The sequence below is a fragment of the Gopherus flavomarginatus genome, chromosome 3, assembly GCF_025201925.1.
Source record: "Gopherus flavomarginatus isolate rGopFla2 chromosome 3, rGopFla2.mat.asm, whole genome shotgun sequence".
Lineage (NCBI taxonomy): Eukaryota > Metazoa > Chordata > Testudines > Testudinidae > Gopherus > Gopherus flavomarginatus.
The window spans coordinates 163,404,479-163,427,621 of NC_066619.1; the positions used below are offsets into that span (position 1 = coordinate 163,404,479).

The 23,143-nt window shown below is 41.0% G+C and overlaps 1 protein-coding gene across 5 annotated transcripts in view; it reads left to right on the plus strand.

The window, feature by feature from the left end:
* CCSER1 (coiled-coil serine rich protein 1) overlaps positions 1–23,143 on the plus strand; it is a 1,165,803-nt gene that overhangs the window by 204,007 nt on the left and 938,653 nt on the right. For all 5 annotated transcript variants that reach the window (XR_007773146.1, XM_050944018.1, XM_050944020.1 and 2 more), the window contains exon 4: positions 3,031–3,124. Coding sequence is in view for 4 of the 5 variants with exons in the window: in XM_050944018.1 (XP_050799975.1) it covers positions 3,031–3,124 (94 nt within the window). In the remaining variant the exon portion in view is untranslated. The remainder of the gene's footprint in view (positions 1–3,030; positions 3,125–23,143) is intronic.

The window sequence follows — 23,143 nt, forward strand, 5'->3', positions numbered from 1 at the left end:
TTATAACACATATTTGACGGGGAACCATCTTGAACGAGATCTTTCCTGAGCCTTCTCTTTTGGGCTTCAAACAATCCCCAGCGTCTTCAAGCTCATCATCAGAAGCAAGCTCCCCACAGACCAGGACACACAAATTCAAAGCAACACCAGGCCCTGCCAGAACAACAGATGCAAAACCTGTAGATGTATTTCCACAGCTATAATGATCAGCACTCCACACAACATATCTTTCAAGATCCCTGGGACCTATGCATACTATCACAGCTTGTGGTGTACCTCTTCCAATGCACTAAATAACCCAATAACAACTGTGTGAAACAAGACAATCACTATGCTCTTGAATGAACCTACACAGAAAAATGATAAGACAAAAAACCTATTTCACCTGTGAATGAATACTTTTCTCAAAGTGATCACTCTGCATCTGACCTCTGTTCTAATCCTCAAAGGAAACCAGTACAACATCTTCAAAAGATAAGCCTGGAAGCTTAAATTCATAACTTTGCTAGACACTAAAAATCAGGGTCTGAATAGATACATTGGACTTATGGCTTATTACAACAGTCTATAACCCACCACCTCCCTCACGCCCAACCTTTTCCCCCCTCTTTCCCCATAACGACTGAAGCAGTGAATGAGTCACTTCACTTTGAATGGTCACTTGAAATATTTGTTAATTACTTATGCTAAACAATCTATTTCACTTTGTATTTAGCTGTGACGTACTGAGTACATTGACTAGACCTGAAGAAGAGCTCCATGTAAGCTCAAAAGCATCTCTCTCTCACTGGGAGAGGTTGGTCCAGTAAAAGATTACCTCACGCACATTGTCTCTCTAATAATTTGCCATGAAAGTCATCAAGTGCCTGGGCCAATCTTCTGTGTGTACGTATTTCTCTGTATTTATTTTGCTCTATTATAAAGTACATTGATCTCTACTGTATGACATTTAGCCTTATGATGAATAAGCTGGTGCAGTAGAATAACAATGTGACATTCCTAAGGAGAAGAGGGCCTGAACCAAAGCTATTGAAGTCAGGGTGAGCCTATCCATTGACTTCAATACTTTTTAGATTGAGTCCACATTGCAAACACATTGGACCCAGTACGGCAGTGCTTCAGAGACTAGCACAGTTGCTGTTGACCTCAGTGGGAGTTTAGTCTGAGCATGGACTAAAAAAGAACTGCAGAACTGGGCCTATTATGTTGTCTGGTGTAGATTCACTAATATGGCACTTGTTGCAAAAATGTATATGTTGTCTTCATTTAGAAGAATGTATTATCAACTAAACAAGTAATTGAATGGTCTGGCTTTATCCTAGTCATACTGAATGTAATAGTGCCTGGAGTTGAGCAAATACGAGCTCACCTTTTTTCTCTTCTTTTTTTAAATCACTGTCCTTCCCCCATATTAATCTCATTGTAAATAATGACATACAAGATTAAATACACAGAGACAAAATGCAAGATTATTCACTATGTTTTTAAGCAACATTTCAGGTGATTCTGGGAGTGGCTAATTTCAACGATTTGCCTCTAACCTTCATACCCACAGTTGGCTGATGTGGGGAATGGGAACCGCAGAATATCAGACAAGGCAAACTGTACCCCTCCAACTGGAGTCCACCCAAGTGAATATGAATTGTCTGGCTATCCACTGGCTACACCACCAACATGTTCACTTTGCCTCTTTCTAAATGGTAGACGCACATTTTGGAGGCCTTCTGGGCAGTACATTTAAGATTTACATGGGTGTGGATGTCCCTTCAGGACTTGATCCACAGTCCTTGTATCTTCTCAGAAACTGGTTCTTTAGTTGAACTACAAGGAGATGGGTGTTGGGGGAAGAAGCATGATGCCAACAGATTGCGCTATTATGTCTGTCTTCTCAAATTTGGTTTTCACCTTGATGATTTCCAAAAGTGTTGTGTCTCACAAACTCTGAGTATCCAGTTGTAGCTGAAACATAAAAGAAAAATCAATATGAAAATCTTGAAAGAAAACAATAAAGGAAATTTTGCCCACCCACAAAAATATTTACCAGTTTGTGAGTGGTTTGGTTCTGCCCAAATTCCCTTTTTATCCAAAGTTTCCCAATATTTATATCTTATATGAATAGGACAATAAATATGTATTGATGGTTGGTATGAAAAACAAAACATGTAGTCCTAATTTAAATTGGAGATAAAACTACTGTTGTTTTGTTAATGCTTCACCTTTAATTTTGCAGAAACACAAAATATATATTCCTGTGAGAAAACATTACAAGAACAAAATCATAATTTTACAGCTAGCAATAGTCACATTTTTGATGTAATATAAATACTCAAGATCCTTCAAGAAGAGTGCCAAAAAGAAGTGGCAAATAAATTTTTACTTAGCTTATTAGTTCATTGAATTTTTCTGTAGCTCAGTTCAGCCGAAGGGGCAATTTTTAGTCTGCTAAACTGGGGCCAGATTTTAATATTTTTCCTCCAGGCATAGCTCTGTTAATTTCATGCAGATAACCTGTGGTGTAAGATACATGAGTGCAGATGAAATAATCTGGCCTTCTGGATTTAAATTAGATCAGAATTTGGCCTATTGTGTTTAGCCACTCTGTGGGCCAGGTTCTTATCCTCTTACTCATGTTGAGTAGCACTGCTCTCCACAAATAATCCTGCTGATGTCAATAGGGCTATTTAAGTAAAGTGCATGGGGGAAGGACTCAGCATGTGGAGGCGTATCAAAAACTGGTCATTGATGGTTGTATGAATGTGTGCCTTATCACAAGAGGGTGAGGGAAGCTAGCATAAGACACTGTCATTCTGCAGTGTACTTAATTTCTCAGTTTCACCATTGCTACAACTTAAAAGTGAAGGTAGTTTGAAGTTATACACACTATTGCAGAGACTATTAATTCAAAGAGCTTTCCTGTTGTTAATTTTTGAATCTAATCATTGATGTATACCTAGGTTTGATAGCTCCCAATACCCTGGTTCAGTGTTGACGGCTGGTCTTTCTAAATGCTTGCTTTGTTTTCATATACAGGATGTTCTGAATAACTTGGGTTCCTGTGAGTTGGATGAAGATGACCTCATGCTTGATTTGGAATTCCTAGAAGAGCAGCATCACCATCGTTCTGGTAAGTCATACAAACACTGGATATTTACAACTTGAATATTATTTATGTAAAGGAAAAAATTAAGTGCACTTACTTAGAAGTAATAAAAATTAATTGGGGTTGGGGAGAGGATTATGCATCTAGCAGCTTAATGGTTCTAATTGCCTTTGGGAACTGGCATGCAGGATATCATGTTCTTTACACTTCAGTTGCTGATTCCTTGGTTAAGATCATTTGAGATGCTGTCATTACTTGGAGATCAAGCCTTTTTACTATGGATCACTTCATACGGCCAGTTATCACACTGAGGCAATTTTTACAGATGCAAAAGAATCCCAATTGCGCAGCATCAAGGACAGAATCATTTAGTTTTCCAGATGGTTAAAAGGACTAGTGCCTACCACGGAGCCACCAAAAGGCCACCACAGATATTAGTGAGCCCGCTTTGTGTGTGTTTTAGAATATGTCTTAGCATGGTACTTAACCCTTTGTCACACTTACTTTCAATTAATGTTTACTAATATAGCTACAAAGAATATGAACTTCTCTCACTTCTTGTTTTTATGAGCAATTTGATCTTCTCTTTTACTTTTAGTTAAATACCGTGTAATCTGAATTAATTCCAAATGACCAGAGCTGTTGATGGTAGGCAACTAACAAACACTAATGCTTGTACCTGCAGTCAACTCAGATTGTTTTCAGAGCCATGCTGTAACAGGAATAAATGAGATCTTGATATTTACTGGCACCTCACAGACTGGAATTCAGCATTCACTGAGCTTTGAAATTAAGTCATTTAGGCCCAGATTTTTAAAGGCATTTAGGAGTTGCTGCACTCAGTATTGCCTGACTGATTCAGGAGCCTGTCTCATTTTCAAAAGACTAAATCTTCTGACGCATCTAAATCCTTTTAAAATGAGGCTTGGGATCCTAAATCAGTTAGGCATTACACTTCTGAGCACAGCAATACCTAAATACCCTTGGAAATCTGGGCCTAAATGACTTAATTGAAACCTGATTGAAGTCAGTGGACAGAGTCCCACTGACTTCCAAGAGCTTTGGATCAGGCCCATAATGCATATGAGATTTACTCCTTGCAACAAGTAGAGCTATGTTTTTGTAGATGTTCATGACACACTATCTGACCTAGTAACAATAAAAATTGGTTGAACTGTGTTCACATGGTCTTTTTCTGTAACACAGTTGGATAAAATATGCATGCAAGACACTTAACATGCTGCTAATGCTATTTGCATCACTGCATTATGGGGAAAGACTGAGTAGCTATTCCATAGTGTCTCAATAGGAAGCAGAGTAGCCAGAGGACATGCATATGGAACAGCAGTACCAGCAGTACTTGTCCTACTTGCACTATCCTACTGAGTGGAGGGAGGATGAGCCGAACTGGATAAACAAGGGGAGAGTCCTATATAAACAGCAGATTAACAATGCTACAAACTGATTATAGCAGGGGTGGCCAACTTGAGCCTGAGAAGGAGCCAGAATTTACCAGTGCACATTGCCGAGAGCCACAATAATAAGTCAGCAGCCTCCCATCTGCTTCCACCCTCCAGCGCCTCCCTCCCACTGCCAGCCCCGCCTATCAGTGCCTCCCGCCTGCTGCAATCAATTGTTTCACATGTGCAGGAGGCTCTGGGGGTGACGTAGGAGTGAGGGCATGGCAGGCTTGGGGGAAGATGTAAGGGCCTTGGGGGAAGGGATGGATTGGGGGCTGGGCCTGGGGAGGAGGTTGAACAGTGAGCACCACCATGCACATTGGAAAGTTAGCATCTGTAGCTCCAGCCTCAGAATCAGTGCTGCATATTAACCTCTGAAGAGCTGCATGTGGCTCCAGAGCCACAGGTTGGCCACCCTGGGTTATAGGAAGACATCTCTCTGTGAATAGGTGTTGGCTGAAGGTGATCTATCTGCTTAACTCTAAATGTTAAAATAACAAATCTTACCTTTTAGTACTTCAAGAAATTAGAACAATTATGCTTTTATTCCTTCCTTGAACTTACTGGATTGAATTCCTGTACATTAAAACTCACTAAAAGTAACCAGAAGATCATATTTATTCTCTTGTGAAATTTTATTGTGAACTTCATTTTAAATTCTGAAAAGGGAAACTCTGATCCCAAAAAAACTGCTGCTTTTGCAGCCTTAAATAGTAAAATTAAAAACAGCTGCTAGTCTGATTTTGACTGCTATGAGTTTTGAAGCTGGGAGCCACAATGGTCCGCTGAGAGAATTCCAGAATTTCTGTTGGCTGGTGTAGTGAGGCAGAGTGGCCTCCCTCTGGACTGGAGAGCAACGGACCACTACATGCCCCTTAGTGGGCAAAGCCAAACTCGCCCCGCCCCCCCTCGCTGGAAGGACCGGCATGGGACAGGAAGTATAAAGGGAGGGCCTTGCAGCTCAGTTGAGTGGGAGCCAGCAGACTAGATGGACACCTAGTGTGGTGCCCAGGAGCTGAATCTATGCTCTGCCACACCCTGCCCCCGGTGGAGACAGACCCAGATGAGGGGTTACCGGGACTACCGTCGGCTGTCTACCCAGAGGAGTCCGAGGACTAGTGGATACCCAAGTACCAAATCCTGGGGAGGTAGGAAGTAGCCCAGGGGCAGCTGACGACTGGCCGGATATGGTGCTGCCCACTTCTAGGTTGGTGTGTTGCGGCTGAATCCCCACTGGCCCAGGGGAATACCTCTCTGCCACTGCTAGGGCCCTGGGCTGGGGCAAGGTGGAGTAGGGCGGGCCTGCATCATCCTGTCCCCCAAACCCCCGGGTGGCAGACTCCTCACCTTAGGCCAGGAGGCCTGTGGTCCCTGAACATCCCCGTCAGCACCCTAGACTGCTTGCTGGGTTCTCAAGCCCTTTTGGAGCCCCTGAGACTGTGTGGGTGCTCACCCCTACCTGAATCCCAAGACTATATGTGTTTGCTGGCTGCCTGAGTCCAAAGCCAGGCTAAAGCCTGTTTCCGGCTCTGCTCCACCCAAAGGGAGGCATAGGTGATAGCCTTCTACTAGTCCGGCCCCGCCCGAGGGCAGGGGCCTCAGACTGTTAGTTGGTGTCAACCCCAGCTGAGTGGGCTGTGGGCTGAAGATTAGGTCAGAGTGCCCCCACCCAAGGGTGGGGACAGGAGCCTGAACTATTGTTGTGTGGTGGCTTTTGTTAGATGGACCCTGACCGTGTGGCCTAAGCCTGAAGACTATTGCCCCTACATTGAGGCAGGATGACTTCCATGCCTACTGGAGAGCAAGGGACCACTACACCGGTCCCTGAGTTCTAGTCAAATTAATAGTTAAAAGAGAAGAGATATTACAAATAGGAATTGGTCTTTTTTAAAAATTGCAGTTATTACTTTTTGCAATTTGCTAAACATAAACTAGTTGATATTTCAAGTAGGGCCCTAGTACTGCTATAGTTTGTAATTGTTAGATGTCTTCTTGGAATCATCCAACATGTTAGAATCCAGATGTTGTAGAGATGGTGTTTGATTCATTAGCTGTGTAGTACCTCAGTGAGAATTTGATTAATGGGCCTTATTATTTTGCAAGTGGAACTTCTGATTCAATTACATCTCATCAAAAATATAGAGTATGCACCACAGTGAGTCATGGATGATTTGAATGAGCATATTCTTTAACAAAATTTAACTTTCTCATGACCATTTCCCTGCACTGTAATGCTCTCTCTCTAATCTAAAAGTTTCTCTTGGGATCAGCCTCCCTGTTACAAAGTTCAGAAGGGCTGCAGCTAACCAATCCTGATTACGAAACGAGTCACTGGCTCAGAGATCAAGATGATGGTACTACAAAGAGCAGCAGAAGGCTGCAAAGAAGGGAAGAATCTCAAAAAATTGTAGATAGACTCCAGACAGTGTGAAGGGCTCCTGCAGCGTACATCTAGAGACCAACAGTGCTGGAGATGAGAGAAGCCCAGACAGGGAGGCTCCAGTGGGGAAAGTTGGATGGAGTTTGGGCCTTAAAATTTGCCTTCAGCTAGGAAGAGTAGGGAAGACGGGCTGTGAGGAAAAAGAGCTCCAGCTGTGATTTTTTTTGTGGTGATGGACTTTATTTTGGGACCCAGAGGAACTTTAAGAACTATTTCTGTTGTCAAACTGGCCCCAAGCAGGGCTGGTATTAACCAGAGAGAACTCATGTGCAGTTGTTTAAGCAGCCCTGGAGAGTGGAAAGAGAAACAGTGTGTCACAAAGGCCCCTTTGGCCACAAGGGGGTGTCCAGGAGTCGGCCCAACTTTGTTACGCTCTCAATTGTGAGTAAACAGTATTTTTGGTATTTTTAGCTCCATATCAGAGGAACCAAAGTGCAGCCACAGCATATAACTGATTTCTAATATGGTGCCTAGTACTGAGGACATCAGAAAAACAGAATGTTGTGAGAAGAATTATTGTGTAGAAACTAGATAGAATATTTGTTGCAATAAGAATAGCCAGAATGGTTAATAGGTCTGATTGCCAGGAGAGAATTCCTTTTTTAAGGCAAATGCAAACAGTAAAACTACCAGTACTCACTGTGGCTCCAATATTCCAATGTACATTTCTTAGTAACAGTGTTAATGCCATGTTTGGATTCTAGGACCCAGATCCTGGAGAAGGTTTTGTGCTTGCAGTTCCTTACTCCCAACTGATTCTCCTGTGGTTCTGCTCAGGTATTAAGGTCTGCATTTGCAGCTCCCTTTGCAGGATCATGCCCTTACACACTTATTCATAAATAGGCATTTTCTGCACCTGAAAATTATGCTGGAAAATTATTCAAACATGAGTTAATGTTTACAGCTCCGGTAACTTCAGGGCTTGATCCTGCATGAGATATGTGGTGCAAATCAATGCATAGCTTCGAAAAACAGGCTACACTCACATGTGAATAAGTGCACGAGCTTGTCTTCCATTATTCACAGTGAAGCAAGCCCCACAGAAGAGAGGAGGATCAAGTCTATTGTGCTAAAAGGGCCGCCACCCTATTCTTCCCATAAATACACTTTATGGAAAATGATATAAACTTGTTTTCAGACAGAAAGACAACGCAAAAAACATATTCAGAGCAATACAAATACCCTGGAGCTTTTCATGTAACCTCCATTAGAAAAACAAATTCTATAATAACAGCACTGGTGCTTCTTCTGTGTAGTATCCCTTGTTTTCTTGTTTATGAAGGATAGAAGATAAAAGCGCTCTTAAAAATATAAAGTACCCCAGTTATTTTTTAATAGGTGACACAAAGCATGCCCAGAAAAATGACTATTTCCCATCTGAAGTTCTTAAAAAAAAATAAAAAAAAAATCTAAAGCTCTGTCATGATTTTAAATTACTTGTATACATTGCATGTGACCAGAATCATGATCACTTCTAAACTGAGCTACCTATAAAAAAAACAACATTGAAGTGCCCCAATAATTTTATAATGTTTTTAAATTGCAGAAGCCTGGGAATGTTAATCAATTTTGCAATGAAAGTCCTGTTTAAAAGACACAAAAGGGGGAAAAGTTCTTCAATTTTAAATATAAATGTACAGAATGGACTCATTTAAAGCCACCAGAGTGTAGTTTCACAAGTATTTAATTCTGGAAGCGAGTCGCAGTCTAATACAGAAGTCTGAAACCTATTGATTAGTATAAAATGGAACCTGTCAAAAACCAGTGCCAAAATGTTCAGAATTGGGTACTTATATTTAGCTACCCACATTCATTTCTAGGTGCTTAAGTTGAAGCTGCCCGTGCTCAGCATCTCTGAAAATCAGACTCCTTATTTCGGTACTTAAATATGGATTTAAGCGGCTGCTTTTAAACAACCAAGTTTGACCATTTTTGATCAGATCCTCAGCTGGTGTAAACTGGTGTGGCTGGTTTAAATCAGCGAAACAGTGCCAAGTTATAGTAGCTGAAGATATGATCCTTTGACCCCTATATTCTAAATAAAAACTTTTCAAGAATTTAACACTTCCAGTTAACTAAACAAAATAACCTTTATGTGCAGAGATGGAGCATATAAGATAATTAATGCTGCTTTGTTCATGTTCAGAACACTTGCCTGCTGCAGCTAAGGATCAAATTCCATGGTTCAGTGCATGAACTGATTGCTGCAGGATCAGGAAGTATTTTCTCTCTTCTCCCCCCATGTAATAGTAATAGTAGAAACAATAATATTTAGCACTGATGATGTTAGCTAGCTAGTAGAGTAAAGGGGAAAGTGGGCATCACCATTATAAAGCACTAAATATTCTGGTAACTGTCAAAGTGCAGGAGACCAGCCTGTGAGGTGGCATGACAAGCTCTGGAAGCCAAAATCAACATAGTTACGGTAATGGTCATCCTTCTTGAAAATACAGTACAGAAACTGTTTACGCAGATCAGAGAAGGTACTTTTTAAATGGACTAGGTGAGGTTATGTGGCACCTCCCTATTAACTGTTCCCCATTAGAATATCTCTTGAAGCTGCTATTAAAAATGTATTAATATTCTAGACAATGTTTCTAGCACTGTTAATTCCCTAGATATTCTCTCAACCTAGAGTAAGACATGTTCCTTCTCCTGATGAGTTTACAATCCAAGTTGTGAAGAGAAGAAGAGATGAGGAACAATCGTTCTGGTTTTATATTTTTTAGTGGGATTTTTTGGTATGTGCAATATGTAGATATATTTTGATTGGAAGGGATTATTAGATATATCAACTTATGATGTACAAATATTTATTTTAAGATATGGCACTGATTTTTTTTATTCTTTCTATGTGAAAAATAAGAGTAAATAGGTCAGTTTTTTACTTGTTGGTTCAAAGTTTAACAATGTGGTGCTGTAGTTATTTAATACTGCAGCTAATGAGAAGACAATGCAAAATGTCAGTGAAATAATTAGGGCCCATGGGTTATCCTACTACCACACGCTGATGCTAGATATATGTAGTTTTTATTTTGTGCGCATTAGTAGGATCAGAGTGTTTTGTTTTGTAGCATTGTATCAGAATACAGACATTTGTTTCTCCTTACTAGCCAGATCTCTAAAAAATAATGGAATATTATAAATTCTCTAGGGCAAGATAGAATATAGCTTCTGCTTTTCATTTGGATAAAAGATTTAATTATTTTTTGAATGGCAAATTAAAATTGTCATACCAGACTCTGATCTCTTTCACTTCTTTTAATAAGATATCCAAATTCACAATTGTCAACCCCTATAACAAGAACAATACAATGTATTTGTTTGCATTGTGTTAAAAAGTGAAAGTTGTAATAGATGGACTTATCAAGTTTTTGAAAGCCTGATAGGCCTTAGGCCGATATCTGTTGATACTCAGCCAAATGAAAATGTTGGTGTAATGGCCCAGTGATGTCAATTAGGAATTAATTAGGTAGTTGCTAAATTATTTTGAATTTGATGAAGAAGCATTGTGGAAGTTCTGCAGTGAATTAGGAGCTCCTCCTGTGACTATTAATTAAAAGTAGTAATTTTTGTTATTAATTTTTCATGGGTAGTAGCACAGCTCAGCTGAGACGGAACCCCATTGGTACTGAATATAGAACCAGCCCTCATACAAGGATAAATATAAAGAACAACTGCTGGGTAGTGTAGCCTATAAAGATAATGTTTGACTGTGTTTATAGGAAAATGTGTTGAAATGTAAGTAGGCCCAAAAATCGATTTCCTAAAAATAGGCTTTACTCATATTTTGCCAGGCATCACTTGATAATTGTCAAGTGATATAAGACAATTCAGAGACAAATTGAAAATAAGTTAGGCTATAATCTCAGGTCACATTGTAAGCATGTTTTGGTCCTAGTTGGTTTTTACAAGTGTTTTAGACAAAACGTTAATATTTTGAAAAATGCTATCTGTGTTGATAGTTATTGGGATGACATTTAAGGAGGTGTTAATGAAAGATGAGTTTAATGTTAAACAGGCAGTGAGAAAGTAGAAAATATTTAATTATGGTTAAAAAGGTGGGTTAATTAATGCTAATTAATTAAGGGACTGTGACTAGGTGAGGACCTCCCACTGCCGGAGACCTGAGGGTCCTGCCACACTCAGTCCCAGAGAAGAGCAGAAGAGAAGTCCTTCAAGTGGCCTAGTGTGGCTGTGGTGGAAACAGCCAATCAGAAGGGCAGCAGGAGTGGCCAGTTAGTGGACAGGAGGGCCGCATAAAAAAGGAGTAGCAGAGACAGAATCAGTCAGTTGCTGCCTGGAGCTGCAAGAGAGAGCACCAGATTCCTGGCTGGCTGGGAAGAACAGCAGGACCATGGACAGCTCAGTGTGGGTAGGGCTGAGCTCAAGGAGGGCTACCAAAGAATGGGAGAGCTAAGAAGAAGCTCCTGGCTCGCATAGAGGACCCAGCAGGGACTGAGCCTAGAAGCTCCCAGGGCTGGGAGAAGGTAAAGATGTATCCCCTTGGAAATAGTTTGTTCTATTCCACCTACAGCACCACAAACGGAGAGACTTCAGGCACACACACTCGATCGGGGAGGGGGTGCTTATGAGAGGCAGATGCTGACCCTATTAGAAGGGCATTATTATAATTGATTATAAAAATCAGTATACTGATTTTAGATAGGTGTACCCATCCACCATCAAGGTACTGTTAGAGAAGGGATTATACCCATTCTCTTCATTCAAGGATTGATCACCCCAAAAACATGATTTAAACTTAGAATGTGAGTATAAATGCTGTGTATATTGTAATGACTGCTTGCTTAACTAATTATTTAATATTAAATAAAGTTTTTAATTTTGTCCCTCGTGTTATTCACAGTCCTCCAATAAATTACAGTATCTGTAGCTGTCCTGCAGGCTCAAACATTAAATAATTCAGTTTGGTTTTATTTCTTATTTTCAAATTGCTAATTGGGAACACATAAATCAAAGGTTACAGTAGCAAAACTATGGATGGGGGCTGGAATGATCAATAACGAGTGTAAAACAACGTGTTTGTTTGAGACAGGTAGACACAGACTACAAACTCCATACGGATAAAAATATTTGTTTCTGAATACAATACATATTCAGAAAGTCATAACGAGGGAAAATAGGAGCCTGCTCTGTAGGGCATGTTGCAGTTATAGAAGAGTGAGGGCCAGATCCTTATCTAGTATAAATTGGCATAGCTGCATTGAAGTCAAGAGTTCTGCTGTACGCCAACTGAAGATCTGGCCCTAAATGTGGAAGAATACAGGGTATCCTTAAGTGTTGCAAGCTTCAGGCAAATTGAGGTTAGGTCATGTTGTAAATTAGGCTGTGGAGAAGAGCCAAGACCTGAGGCAGCAGTGGGTTTGGCAAAAAGATTAGCTGTGTTTGCATGTACTTGCATTTGGAAAGAAAATGCACCAAATGGAAGTCTTGCAGGAGGAGAGTGAAACTGTTATAGGACAAAATGGTGGTCCTCAGAATAAAACTATGAGAATTCTTAGGAAGCAGACCTACTTAGAGAGAAATTATATCTGGGAGTTGTCTTATGAGGTGTTTGGATAACTTTCTTTCATTTCAGAAAACTATTAAACCGAAGTTTGGTTTTACATACAAAATGGGGAGAAAAAGTTCTTATATATATACAATTTGGGAACCACGGCTAATCAGTGATAATCTGTTGGGAATTTAAATATTTTAGCTCACTTGTGTTTTTATTTCCAAGTGTGTCGCTTCTTGCAGTTGGTTGTGTCTTTGTACATAGCATCTGTAGGCTTACTTGGATTTTCAATGGGAATTGAGCAACTAAACTTGCATTTGTGCCTTTGAAGATCTCTTCCCTCCCCCATATAGATTTGCATACATGAAACATCAGAATTAAACATGAGCAGCATCAATTTAGTTTTATAGTTGAGATTCCCACATCCACATTTAGATCTATAAATTTCAGAACAAAATAAACCCATGTAGCTAAATTAATAAAGAATACCATGCCACTGCTATTAATCGGATGCTCATATTACTTAGTGTCTAGAACAATGGCAGCCTGGTTCAAGACTAATGCTCCTAGTGCTACCATAATACAAATAATAATGAACATGAAATAAATCGAACACGTGACTTTGCTGCATGTATGTCGTAATAGAGATGTCCCAGCAAAAAATTAAAAAGAAAACAGGAACTATTGAACCGTTATTCTTATTTATTTTTATTATTTTATGCAATAGTTTATATATACTTGTTCTTCAAGAAGAGAGCCTCTTGTTAAAAAGATGGAACAGTACAATTAGTTTAAATTCAGAGTAAACCAGTTTCAGGCCTTACAATCCTATTATTTAAATTTCTGTATGGTTTGGAAGCATGGGTTGTTTTGTAAGCTGTGATTTGTGATTAAATGAGTTTCTCCAAAAACTAGAAAAGGCTAGAAACTAAGGTTTTTCAAATCTCCCGAACATCATTTTACTGGGGCTGGACATTTTCCCCTGAAGCCTAATAGAATGAATCTGACACAGTAAGAGAATAACTTAAATCCTTCAGTGAAATAAATAAAAGTTGTCATTCACTAAACTTCTTTTAACTATGATGTACGCAGCTTCTTACAGAACACCAGATACCTAGGGAAGTAATCTTGTGGGCTTTTTAATGAAGGAGAGTGATGTTCCAGATGCCAAATGATGCTCTAAAACTGCATATTTATGTTTGGTGGAAATGATATTACAAGACTCAAACCATCGGCTAATGGAAATGTAAAAAAAAACGTACAAGGCTGGTACTACATCTGCAGTATTTTTAAGATATTGTGTCAGAGTGGAACTGAATGGAGATGAGTGACTGGAATCTTAGAGAAAAAAAAGATTATAGCTGCAGTATGTTGTGAGTAGTACAGTAACTTATGTACCACTTGTAAGCACTTTAACAAAACTAAGAGTGAACTAAAGCCGTATTCTTTGTTCGGTAGCCTATATAAAACGAGCTGGGTACATTCAGTCTAGTTCCGAACTGACAGAAGTCCACATCACAAAACCACCACCAATTTGACATTATCCTGGAGTTCTTGTTGCCCATCTCAGCAAAGAAGCTGAGTAATTAATACGTATAGAGACTGAACTACAAGAGAGAGAGACACTCCATATCTTAGAGATGCTTTCTGTAGGTCAGCCTTAAAGCATATATAAGATGGTATAGAAAAATTTTCCTTGCCATTACATGTGTTGTCCCTGTTCTATGGGGAAAGAGAGGACTTGAGTTTCTTGAGCTTGCTAGTTCAGCAAGCAGTCTATTCTAATTTCTTTTGTTTTGAAGGGGGGAAGGGAAATCAAAATATTAAGAGCCTGACCAAACATTTCAAATATGGATGTAACTTAGGGTCCCAAGTAACAGATTTGACTTTTAAAGGTGCTGATCATATGCAAATCCCATTCTCTTCATTGGGAGTGATTGTGTGCTCAGCACCTTTAAAAATCAGCTTTTTTTGCTTAATAAACAGACTGCAAGGGCAGAAATGCACAGTCCAGGGTCATGAGAGAATACAGCAAAGGAGAAGCATTTGCTGTGGTTCTCTTGGACTGATTAAAAACAAAAACATGTCTCAATACAAAATTTCATGCCTATGTGGTAATATTTTGATACAGCTGCTTAACTAATGCTGGTATCAGCTGTCACTTACTAAAAGAACCAATATAGAAATTAAATTAAGCAAGTGCTTTTTTGCTTCCTTCTGGGGAGGTCTAGAATATGCAGGTATTTACATAATACAGCAAAAAGAAAAACACAATGAGATAAAACATATCCTTTCCAAGTGTGTCCTGAGGCAGGGAAAAAAGAAGCAATCATGAACATCACCATCATTACAACACATTAAGACATACCCATATTCATTTAAAACAATTGCATACAGTTTTCAATTTTTTGGACAATAAAGTTTTAATAGCGTGCCAGGTGCTACTTTTCTGTGTCTTTCCCATATTGAGGATTTACACTGTCTGAGATGGTCCTTTTGTCAAAATGGAAATACTCTGAGTACTTAATCAGACAGTGAAGAGTCTGCCTTTGGTTCTCAGTTGCTTCCGAGCATAACCAGAGAACATAAAATAAGGTGAACATAAAATTATCACCACGAACTTACATTTAGTCTTCCAAAAAAGTCAGTCTCAGTTCATGGCAAAAAAATTACCCTTGCTTGTTGCTGGTACAGTCCTCCCAACAGATCTGGCCAGCACTTTGCTCCAGTTGGAATGCGGGTCGGTGGTGGCATGTGGTAAATGTTTCCCCTCTCTTTGTTTTCTTTTTTTAACACCAATGTTAGGAGCTGATAAGAAGGACACTGGCCTAAGGCTTGGGAGACCTGGGTTAAATTCCCTGCTCTGCTACAAACTTCATGTGTGACCTGTGTGTGCTTCAGTTCCACATCTGTAAACAGGGATAGTCGGACTTTCCTACCTCACAGGGGTCTTTCAGTAAAGATTGGAAGGCACTCGGATGCTACAGTAATTGGGAACATATAAGGCTAAGATTTTGTCATGGACAGGTCATGAGTTAAATTGCAACCTTAGGCTGATAGTCATCTTTAAGAGTTTCTTTCAGATTTTGTCATTATTCATTGTGAGCCAATGGGCCAAATTCTTCCACATTATCTTTAAAAACAAACAAACAAAAAATGTGCACATTTTATTAGAGGAAAAATATTCGTCACCTTAATACTCATCTGTTAGGTACTAAGAATAAATGTCTTCTTAACCTTGTAGATTGAGCCTTTACATACAGAGCCAAATTGTACAGTTCTTACTGATGAAAAGCTCCTGAGGCTGTAACCTGCATTGGGCACCCTGTTTATACCCCACCGAGGGCTCATAGCATGACCTGGTCAATTTAGGAACCCCCACCCTTTCCCTACTGAAAGCGCAGGATGTAAAGCACCTTTCCTTTCCCATGGAGCTCAGGGAGAAACCTGGTCAATTTTAGTACTCGCGGGCAGAACTGTCCCTAGGGTAAGGCGAATTGGGGTGACCGCCCTGGCCCTGTGCTTTGGGGGTCCCCTCAGAAGGTGAGCGGGGAGAGGAAGCAGGAGGCAGGCAGGCAAGCGGGGTAAGGAGACTAACAGGGAAGTGAGCAGCAGGTCAGCAGGTGGGCGGTGGGGAGGGGAGGAGACCCCCTTCCAGAACCTCCTGCCTGCTGGTGGGCCCTGCCAATCAGCGCCTCCCCCTCCTTTTCAGCACCTACGTGGATCAGATATTTCACACGCGGTGTAAGCAGGCACTCAGGTGGGGGAAGGGAAAGGAGTGAGGGTGCAGCATGCTTGGGAGAGGTGGTGTGTAGTGAGGTGGACAGGCCTCCCTCCTCCGGGGTGAGTGAGGGAGTGTTACATGCCCCTTGGAATGTAGTGTTTGCTGGCTGCCTGAGCCCCATCCAGGCTATAGCCAGCCCCTTAAGACTATTGTTCACTGGCAGCCTGAGTTGAGGCAAGTCCAGGCCCCAGTTGAATTGAGAGGAGCTTGGAGGCGGGCTACCGCCAGTGCTTCAGTGACCTCCCGCCTCCGGGGTGAGTGAGGGAGTGTTACAGGGTGGAACTGGGCAGGGAACAGGTGGGGGCAGGAAGAGGCGACACGCGAAGAAGCAGGGTGGGGGTGGGGCCTTGAGGTAAGGGGTGGAATAGGAGTGGGGCCTGGGTAGAGCCAGAGAGAGCCCCCAGCAGATTAGAAACTCGGCGCCTATGTCCTGGGCCCCGCACCCCTTCTAGGGACAGCCCTGTCCATGGGGGCTCTGGGCAATATGGATCTGCAGGACCTTTTCCCAGTGAAAAGCCTTTCACAGCTGTTCTCTAAACATCTATTTATTAGCAACACACAATATGTATACCAAGCAAATCTCTTGTGCTCACCACTCCCAACATACAGACAAATTTCACCCAATGGCCAGGAAGGACCCACTCATCTAGGGTTTACCGGTGATGCCTCTGCACATCACGGTCGTGCGGAGGGGTCAGAGTTTTAGCAGCTTGATCCTGAATTACAGTCCGGAAATGGTCCCCAAAAGCATTGTTTTTCATTTACATTACATAGGTAAAATTAGCTACCTCCTTCAAATCTATCACATTATCCCACATCCCTACATAACAAAAATTTTAATAAATTACATACTGGCACCTATGTGTCCTCCTTCCTGCCCAAGTTTTTTACATGTTATCTTTCATGTCCAAATTGTAACTTAGTTGTGACGTTGTTTGTTTGCGCAGATGGTCAGCTTAAAAACAGGTCAGAGCGTATCTTACCATTTGTCTTTTAATATCCTCCCTAATTTCCCAGTGCCTGGTATCTCTACTTTGCAACCTTGGTGATATATAACTTTTGTTAGGGATGTTCCTGCAGAGACAGTGCTTTATTAGCATCAGAACATTTTTTAAATTTTAGTGGTGAACTCCCTAAGTTTCACCCAAGGCTGGTTTAATATAGGCAGAAGGTGTTGATTAGTTAGGGGCTAAGAATAAATGTCTTATTAAATCTCTTAGGGTATGTCTGCACTACGAGATTATTCCGATTTTACATAAACTGGTTTTGTAAAACAGATTGTATAAAGTCGAGTGCACGTGGCCACACTAAGCACATTAATTTGGATGTGTGCGTCCATGTACCGAGGCTAGCGTCGCTTTCCGGAGCATTGCACTGTGGGTAGCTATCCCGTAGCTATCCCATAGTTCCCGCAGTCTCTCCCGCCAATTGGAATTCTGGGTTGAGATCCCAATGCAAAAACAGTGTCGTGGTTGAGTCTGGGTAAATGTCATTACTCAATCTTTCTTCCATGAAAGCAATGGCAGACAATCATTTCGCGCCCTTTTTCCCTGGATTGCCCTGGCAGACACCATAGCATGGCAAGCATGGAGCCCATTTTGCCTTTTGTCACTGTCACCGTATGTGTGCTGGATGCTGCTGACAGAGGCGATACTGCAGTGCTACACAGCAGCATTCATTTGCCTTTGCAAGGTAACAGACGGTTACCATCCCTATTGGACCGTGTGCCATGCCACTGTAAATTGGCGATGAGATGATGGCTGTCAGTCATTCTGTACCGTCTGCTGCTGTCATGGGTGCGCCTGGCTGACCTCGCTGAGGTCGGCCGGGGGCGCATGGACAAAAATGGGAATGACTCTCCTGAGCTGGGATTAAACAAAGACTGTGAATGGCTTTGTAAAGTCTGTAATGGCCAATTACAGAACCAGTTTCTCCTCCCTTGGTTTTCACACCTCAACTGCTAGAACAGGGCCTCATCTTCCCTGATTGAACTACCTCATTATCTCTAGCTTGCCTGCATATATATACCTTCCCCTGGAAATTTCCACTACATGCATCTGAAGAAGTGGGTATTCACCCACGAAAGCTCATGCTCCAAAACGTCTGTTAGTCTATAAGGTGCCACAGGACTCTTTGCTGCTTTTACAGACCCAGACTAACACGGCTACCCCTCTGATACTTCTGAAGTGTCACATCTGTGCCTGGATTTTGTGGAGGGCTATGTGGTTGGAGACGGCTTGATGTCTCCCCTTTGAACTTCTAAGGAATCTGCCAGATAATTAATATAGCTTGAGACTGTTTTAATTTTTCTACTCTTCCACCTCCATGCTATAAGACTGTCTTTTGAGGAGAAATTCTAGGGGAAGTGGAAATCAGCGGATTCGGCTCTTTGAAGTCTCTCAGTTCCCTCCTTCCTTATTTACTGTGGGATGGTTGTGTGGCCCACAGTGAATAATACCATGATTTCTTCTTTTGTCTCGTTCCTCAGTCCCAATTCTGAGCCTTCTTTCAAATGGTTATTTATTCATGGAAGGGCCTTATAATTAATAGATTGCAAGCTTTCTTTCTCTCTCACCACTCAGATCACTTCTGAAAACCCATCCTGGTGAGTGAAGCCCATTAATGATGATATTAACTTATCTTTCCTAGCTTGCTGAACTGTAGCCTTCCTATTTCTTTTAAAATGTAAAACCTTCAGGATACAGATTCTTTTTTTTTATTCAACACATTTGCTTTCAGTAAAGCACTATGTATAGCTGCAGTGCTATAATATATGTATTATACATATTCTACCTTCTGTTCCTTTTAATGGAACAAATATCTACTAGGTTGATATTCAAAAAGTAATGAGCCATAGATTAGTCTGTGAAAAGTTGGTTGCCAAGATACACTTTTTTCCCCAAGAATTGCATTGATGAATGAGTTCCTTATTAATTCTGTGATACCTTCGTTGGGGTATGTGTTTCTCACTGACCACAAGCAGTGTCCATATTTACTATGTAAATATTTGAACTCTTTCAGACCATGTAAAAAAATGAAAAACAAAATGCCATGTTCTGGTAGGCAGTCTCTTGAAAGTGAAGAAGATCCATACTGTGATGATGAGAAGCATGGTCTGGAGTCATTTCACAGGTAGAAATGAGGGAAATGATAGACAGGTATTAAGGTGGGGAGTAACTATGGTAAGTTGACAATACAAATGTGTTTTAAAGCAGTAGCAGCTCAGAGACAAATGGCAGAATTAGTCACAGTAGGGCTATGTCTTAGACATAAAGAATCCTACTTGGCCTTATTGTTTTATGCCATAACTCCCCAAAGGATTTCATCTAAAATATATTCCTCAGAATCAGTGACACGTTTCCATGTTGGATCGTGATTGCCAGTGGCACTGTGAAGCTCATGTGCAACCCTAAACCATATCCACACAAATCATGACAGATGTAGATAGTTGCTACACAAATGGAATATTAGAGACACTCTAGTATGCAACTGTGGTCACCCAGAACAGACCATGGAGCATATAGTGACTCAGTACCTGATTCACAAATATGAAGGAGGCATCACTGTGATACACTCTGCTACTCCCGATGCAATTATCTGACTTAACTATCGGAGTGTAATACTATAGTTGTTGCTCTACATCTACATCAGCCATAAAAAGAAGATGACTGCTGAATCTGTGGTCATGAAGAAACATTGCAGAATTGCTAGGAAAATGGATAACTTCATGCTTGCTCTACCCGTCTGCTCACTGTGGACTAGCAGGATTGACTATACGATAGCTCCTTCAAACAGTATTGACTTATTTTTAGTAACAAGGAATAAATTGGACTCTGTTCAAACTAAAGAAGCCATTGAGGACCTAGCGACTGAGAATATTATCACTGATGATATAGTGCTGTTTATTACAGTTTTGTTGATTGTCAAAAGTTCGGCCAATGGGATTAATCTGTGGGGCATGTTCTGGGATTGAGTACTTTTTTCCTCAGAATTATTTTTTGTTATAAAAAAACAAATTTACTTTCAAAATGTATTCATTTGGTAGCTGAAATGCAGACAGTAAATAAAATGGAAATTCAGATCTGTTTTAATAGCATTTTTATTCTCTTTTTGCCTTTCACCAAAACTGTTAATTTCACAGAAAATACTTTTAACAGTCTCTTTTTCTCCCATGAATAAAATATAGAATATCTCTATTTCTGAGTCTTCATTTCATTGTTTTCCACCCCAGTTATTAGGGTTTTACTGTTTGATTGGGTTTTTTGAGGAGAGGATGTGGTATGCAGGGCTACTCTGTTTATCCTTCAGGGGCGCACATGTTATTGCCTTCATGCCCCATCTTAATCTACAAGGTTTGGCTGCCTGCTTGGGACAGGGTGGTCTTGGAGTCTGTATCTACACAATCAAGTCACAAAATAGCCCAGTAGGGTTCATCTGTCTTAAGCAGAGAGGGGAAAAAACCTTAAAATGCACACTTAGGGTGAAGCCCGAGGAGCTCCTCCTTTGTCTCAATCTCACCCAGCTTTGCTCTTGAGCAAAAGCAGGCAAGCGTTCTTAACTGGCCTGCTGGTTCCTGATTTGTCAGTATTTCCTTTTGCCCTTTTAGTTCTCTGAAAGACTATCTTGTTGGTCAATTCCCTTTGGGCAGGGAGTGTCAGGGTACTGATGCTTCCAGCAGGGGGCAGAGAAGGCATCATAGATCTGGGCAGAGAGGGATATGCCAAAAAAGATATAATTAAACATTTTAAAGCAATTTAGCTGAACACTTTTATCCACTGTAAATGACATTACTGGGTTAGATGAGTTAGCTTCATAATCATTTGTGATGCCATGTATAAACCCCACACTAGCAGTGACAGAGTAAAGAGCAGCCAGAGAGCCCAGTTAGCCAGTTCTGTGGCACTTGGAGGGGAGACGGGTAAAGGATTAGATCTCTCTGGACAGAACCAGACTGGGTGTTTCCTATAAAGGAATAACTATAGGAGAGGACTGAGAGAGAAGAACTGTAGTAGGGAGGGTAGTCACAGGGCTGAAGGGGTTCCAAGTGGCTCCTAGAATGGCTGGTTGCTACCTTGCAGAAATTCCCTAGCAATAGGCTGGGAGAAACCTGCCTGAGGAGTCAGGCTTCCATGGGGAGAGAGCCAGTGAACAGCTGGGGGTAAGATATGTGCAAGCCAAGCAGGCAGGAGATAGGGAGCAGTTAAGGGAAGCAGCAAGGGATCTTAGGAAGCAATCCGTAGCTCCCTAAACACAGGTTCCCTGGAGCAGAATATGGGCTTGGCTTTCTTCCTCCACCCCACTCCGTCCTCTCACAATCCCTTGAGCACAAAAGGGTAAGGGCTAACGAACTCCAGGTTGGAACTGAAGACCTCACCTGATTCATTAGACATTTGGTTCTGTTTGAACTTCTTTGGTTACTCTAGAAGGGGCAGGATAAGTGACTTGGCCAGAGGCCTGAGTCGTAGGAAGGAACAGACCACGGAGTGACCTGAGTAGCTGTTGACAGGGGGCGACAAGCAGACAGAAGAGTAGCTATGCCACACCCAGCCACAAGGGTCATACCTTCCCCCTGTACCCCTTACTTGAGTCGGAGGATTTGTTCCTGAAGATTCTGTGACAGTGAGTAAAAGCAAAGCTGATATTTCAGTTAGGTTTGGTAGCATTTTTTTTAAATACAGTGTTTTCTTAAACATCTCTATCATGTGTACTTACCATCTCTCATCTTCTGCTCCTGTATTAGTCATTTTCCTGTACATTCCTGGAATAGGTGATAACTTATCATTTTTAGCTGCTATTTTGATAGCCCAACCTCTACAATACATCATTTTTTTTAAAGTTTGGGTATGTGATAGAAGTTTCATGCAGAAACTGATCCTTGCGTTCTTAGTCCTGTTCTGAACCTAAGCCTAGCTGCTGGTTTAACTTTAAAACAATTTTGATATGATGGTGTATGTGAATCCTTCTCTATTTTCCTGCCCAATAGACAATATATGATATTATAGGATGCCGCCAGACTGGATCTTCTCATCCTTCAGTTTGTTTTTCACTTACATCTACCAGTTAATTGATTAAAGGCTGCATTTCTGTAGACAGAGAACAAAGGTTGTGAGTCTCTTTTGCTTTTACATTTAAAAGTATACCTCTTAAGGCCATTATTCTTCACTCACTTATGGCAATGAGAGTTTTGCCCTTGATTTCATTAGGGTCAACGTTGGGCCCTTACAGTGTTAAATTCAGAGGATGTAAGGTACGTTTTAAGATTTGGTGAAGCATTTCTTTTTAATCATGACATTTCTGCTCTTTGTTTCTTGTAAAAAATGTAACCAGTATATGTAACAAAGTCAAATGTTCTGGTGTACCAAATGCCAAAGGCAAATAGTGACTGGACCCTTCACTTGAGTTTTTGGGGCAATAATTTTATAGTTTGTGGGATTGTTTGCGAGGGACAAAATCATAATAAAAAAATCAATCTGATATAAAGATGTATCTAGAAAGTGAACCACTGTACATGCATCCCCTTCTTACTTTGCTTCAATCCCTACCTTTTTGCCTTTCCCCACTGTATTTCTCAGTATTTTTCTGTTGTATTGACACTTTTTGGTTTCCTCTGAACTGGCCGCCTCTTACCACCGTTTCTTCTCTTGCTCTGTAGTACTTTCCCAACACTTGTGAGGATCTCATTCTACAAGGTGTAGTGTACTCTCACTTACTTCAGTGGGAGCTGGGGGTACTCAGAAACTTCCAGAGTTGCACCAGTTTACTTCAGCTGAAGATATGGCTGTATATTTCTTTAGCACGTAATTGAAATTTAATTTCTCATCAGTGTTTGAATCACTTTTAT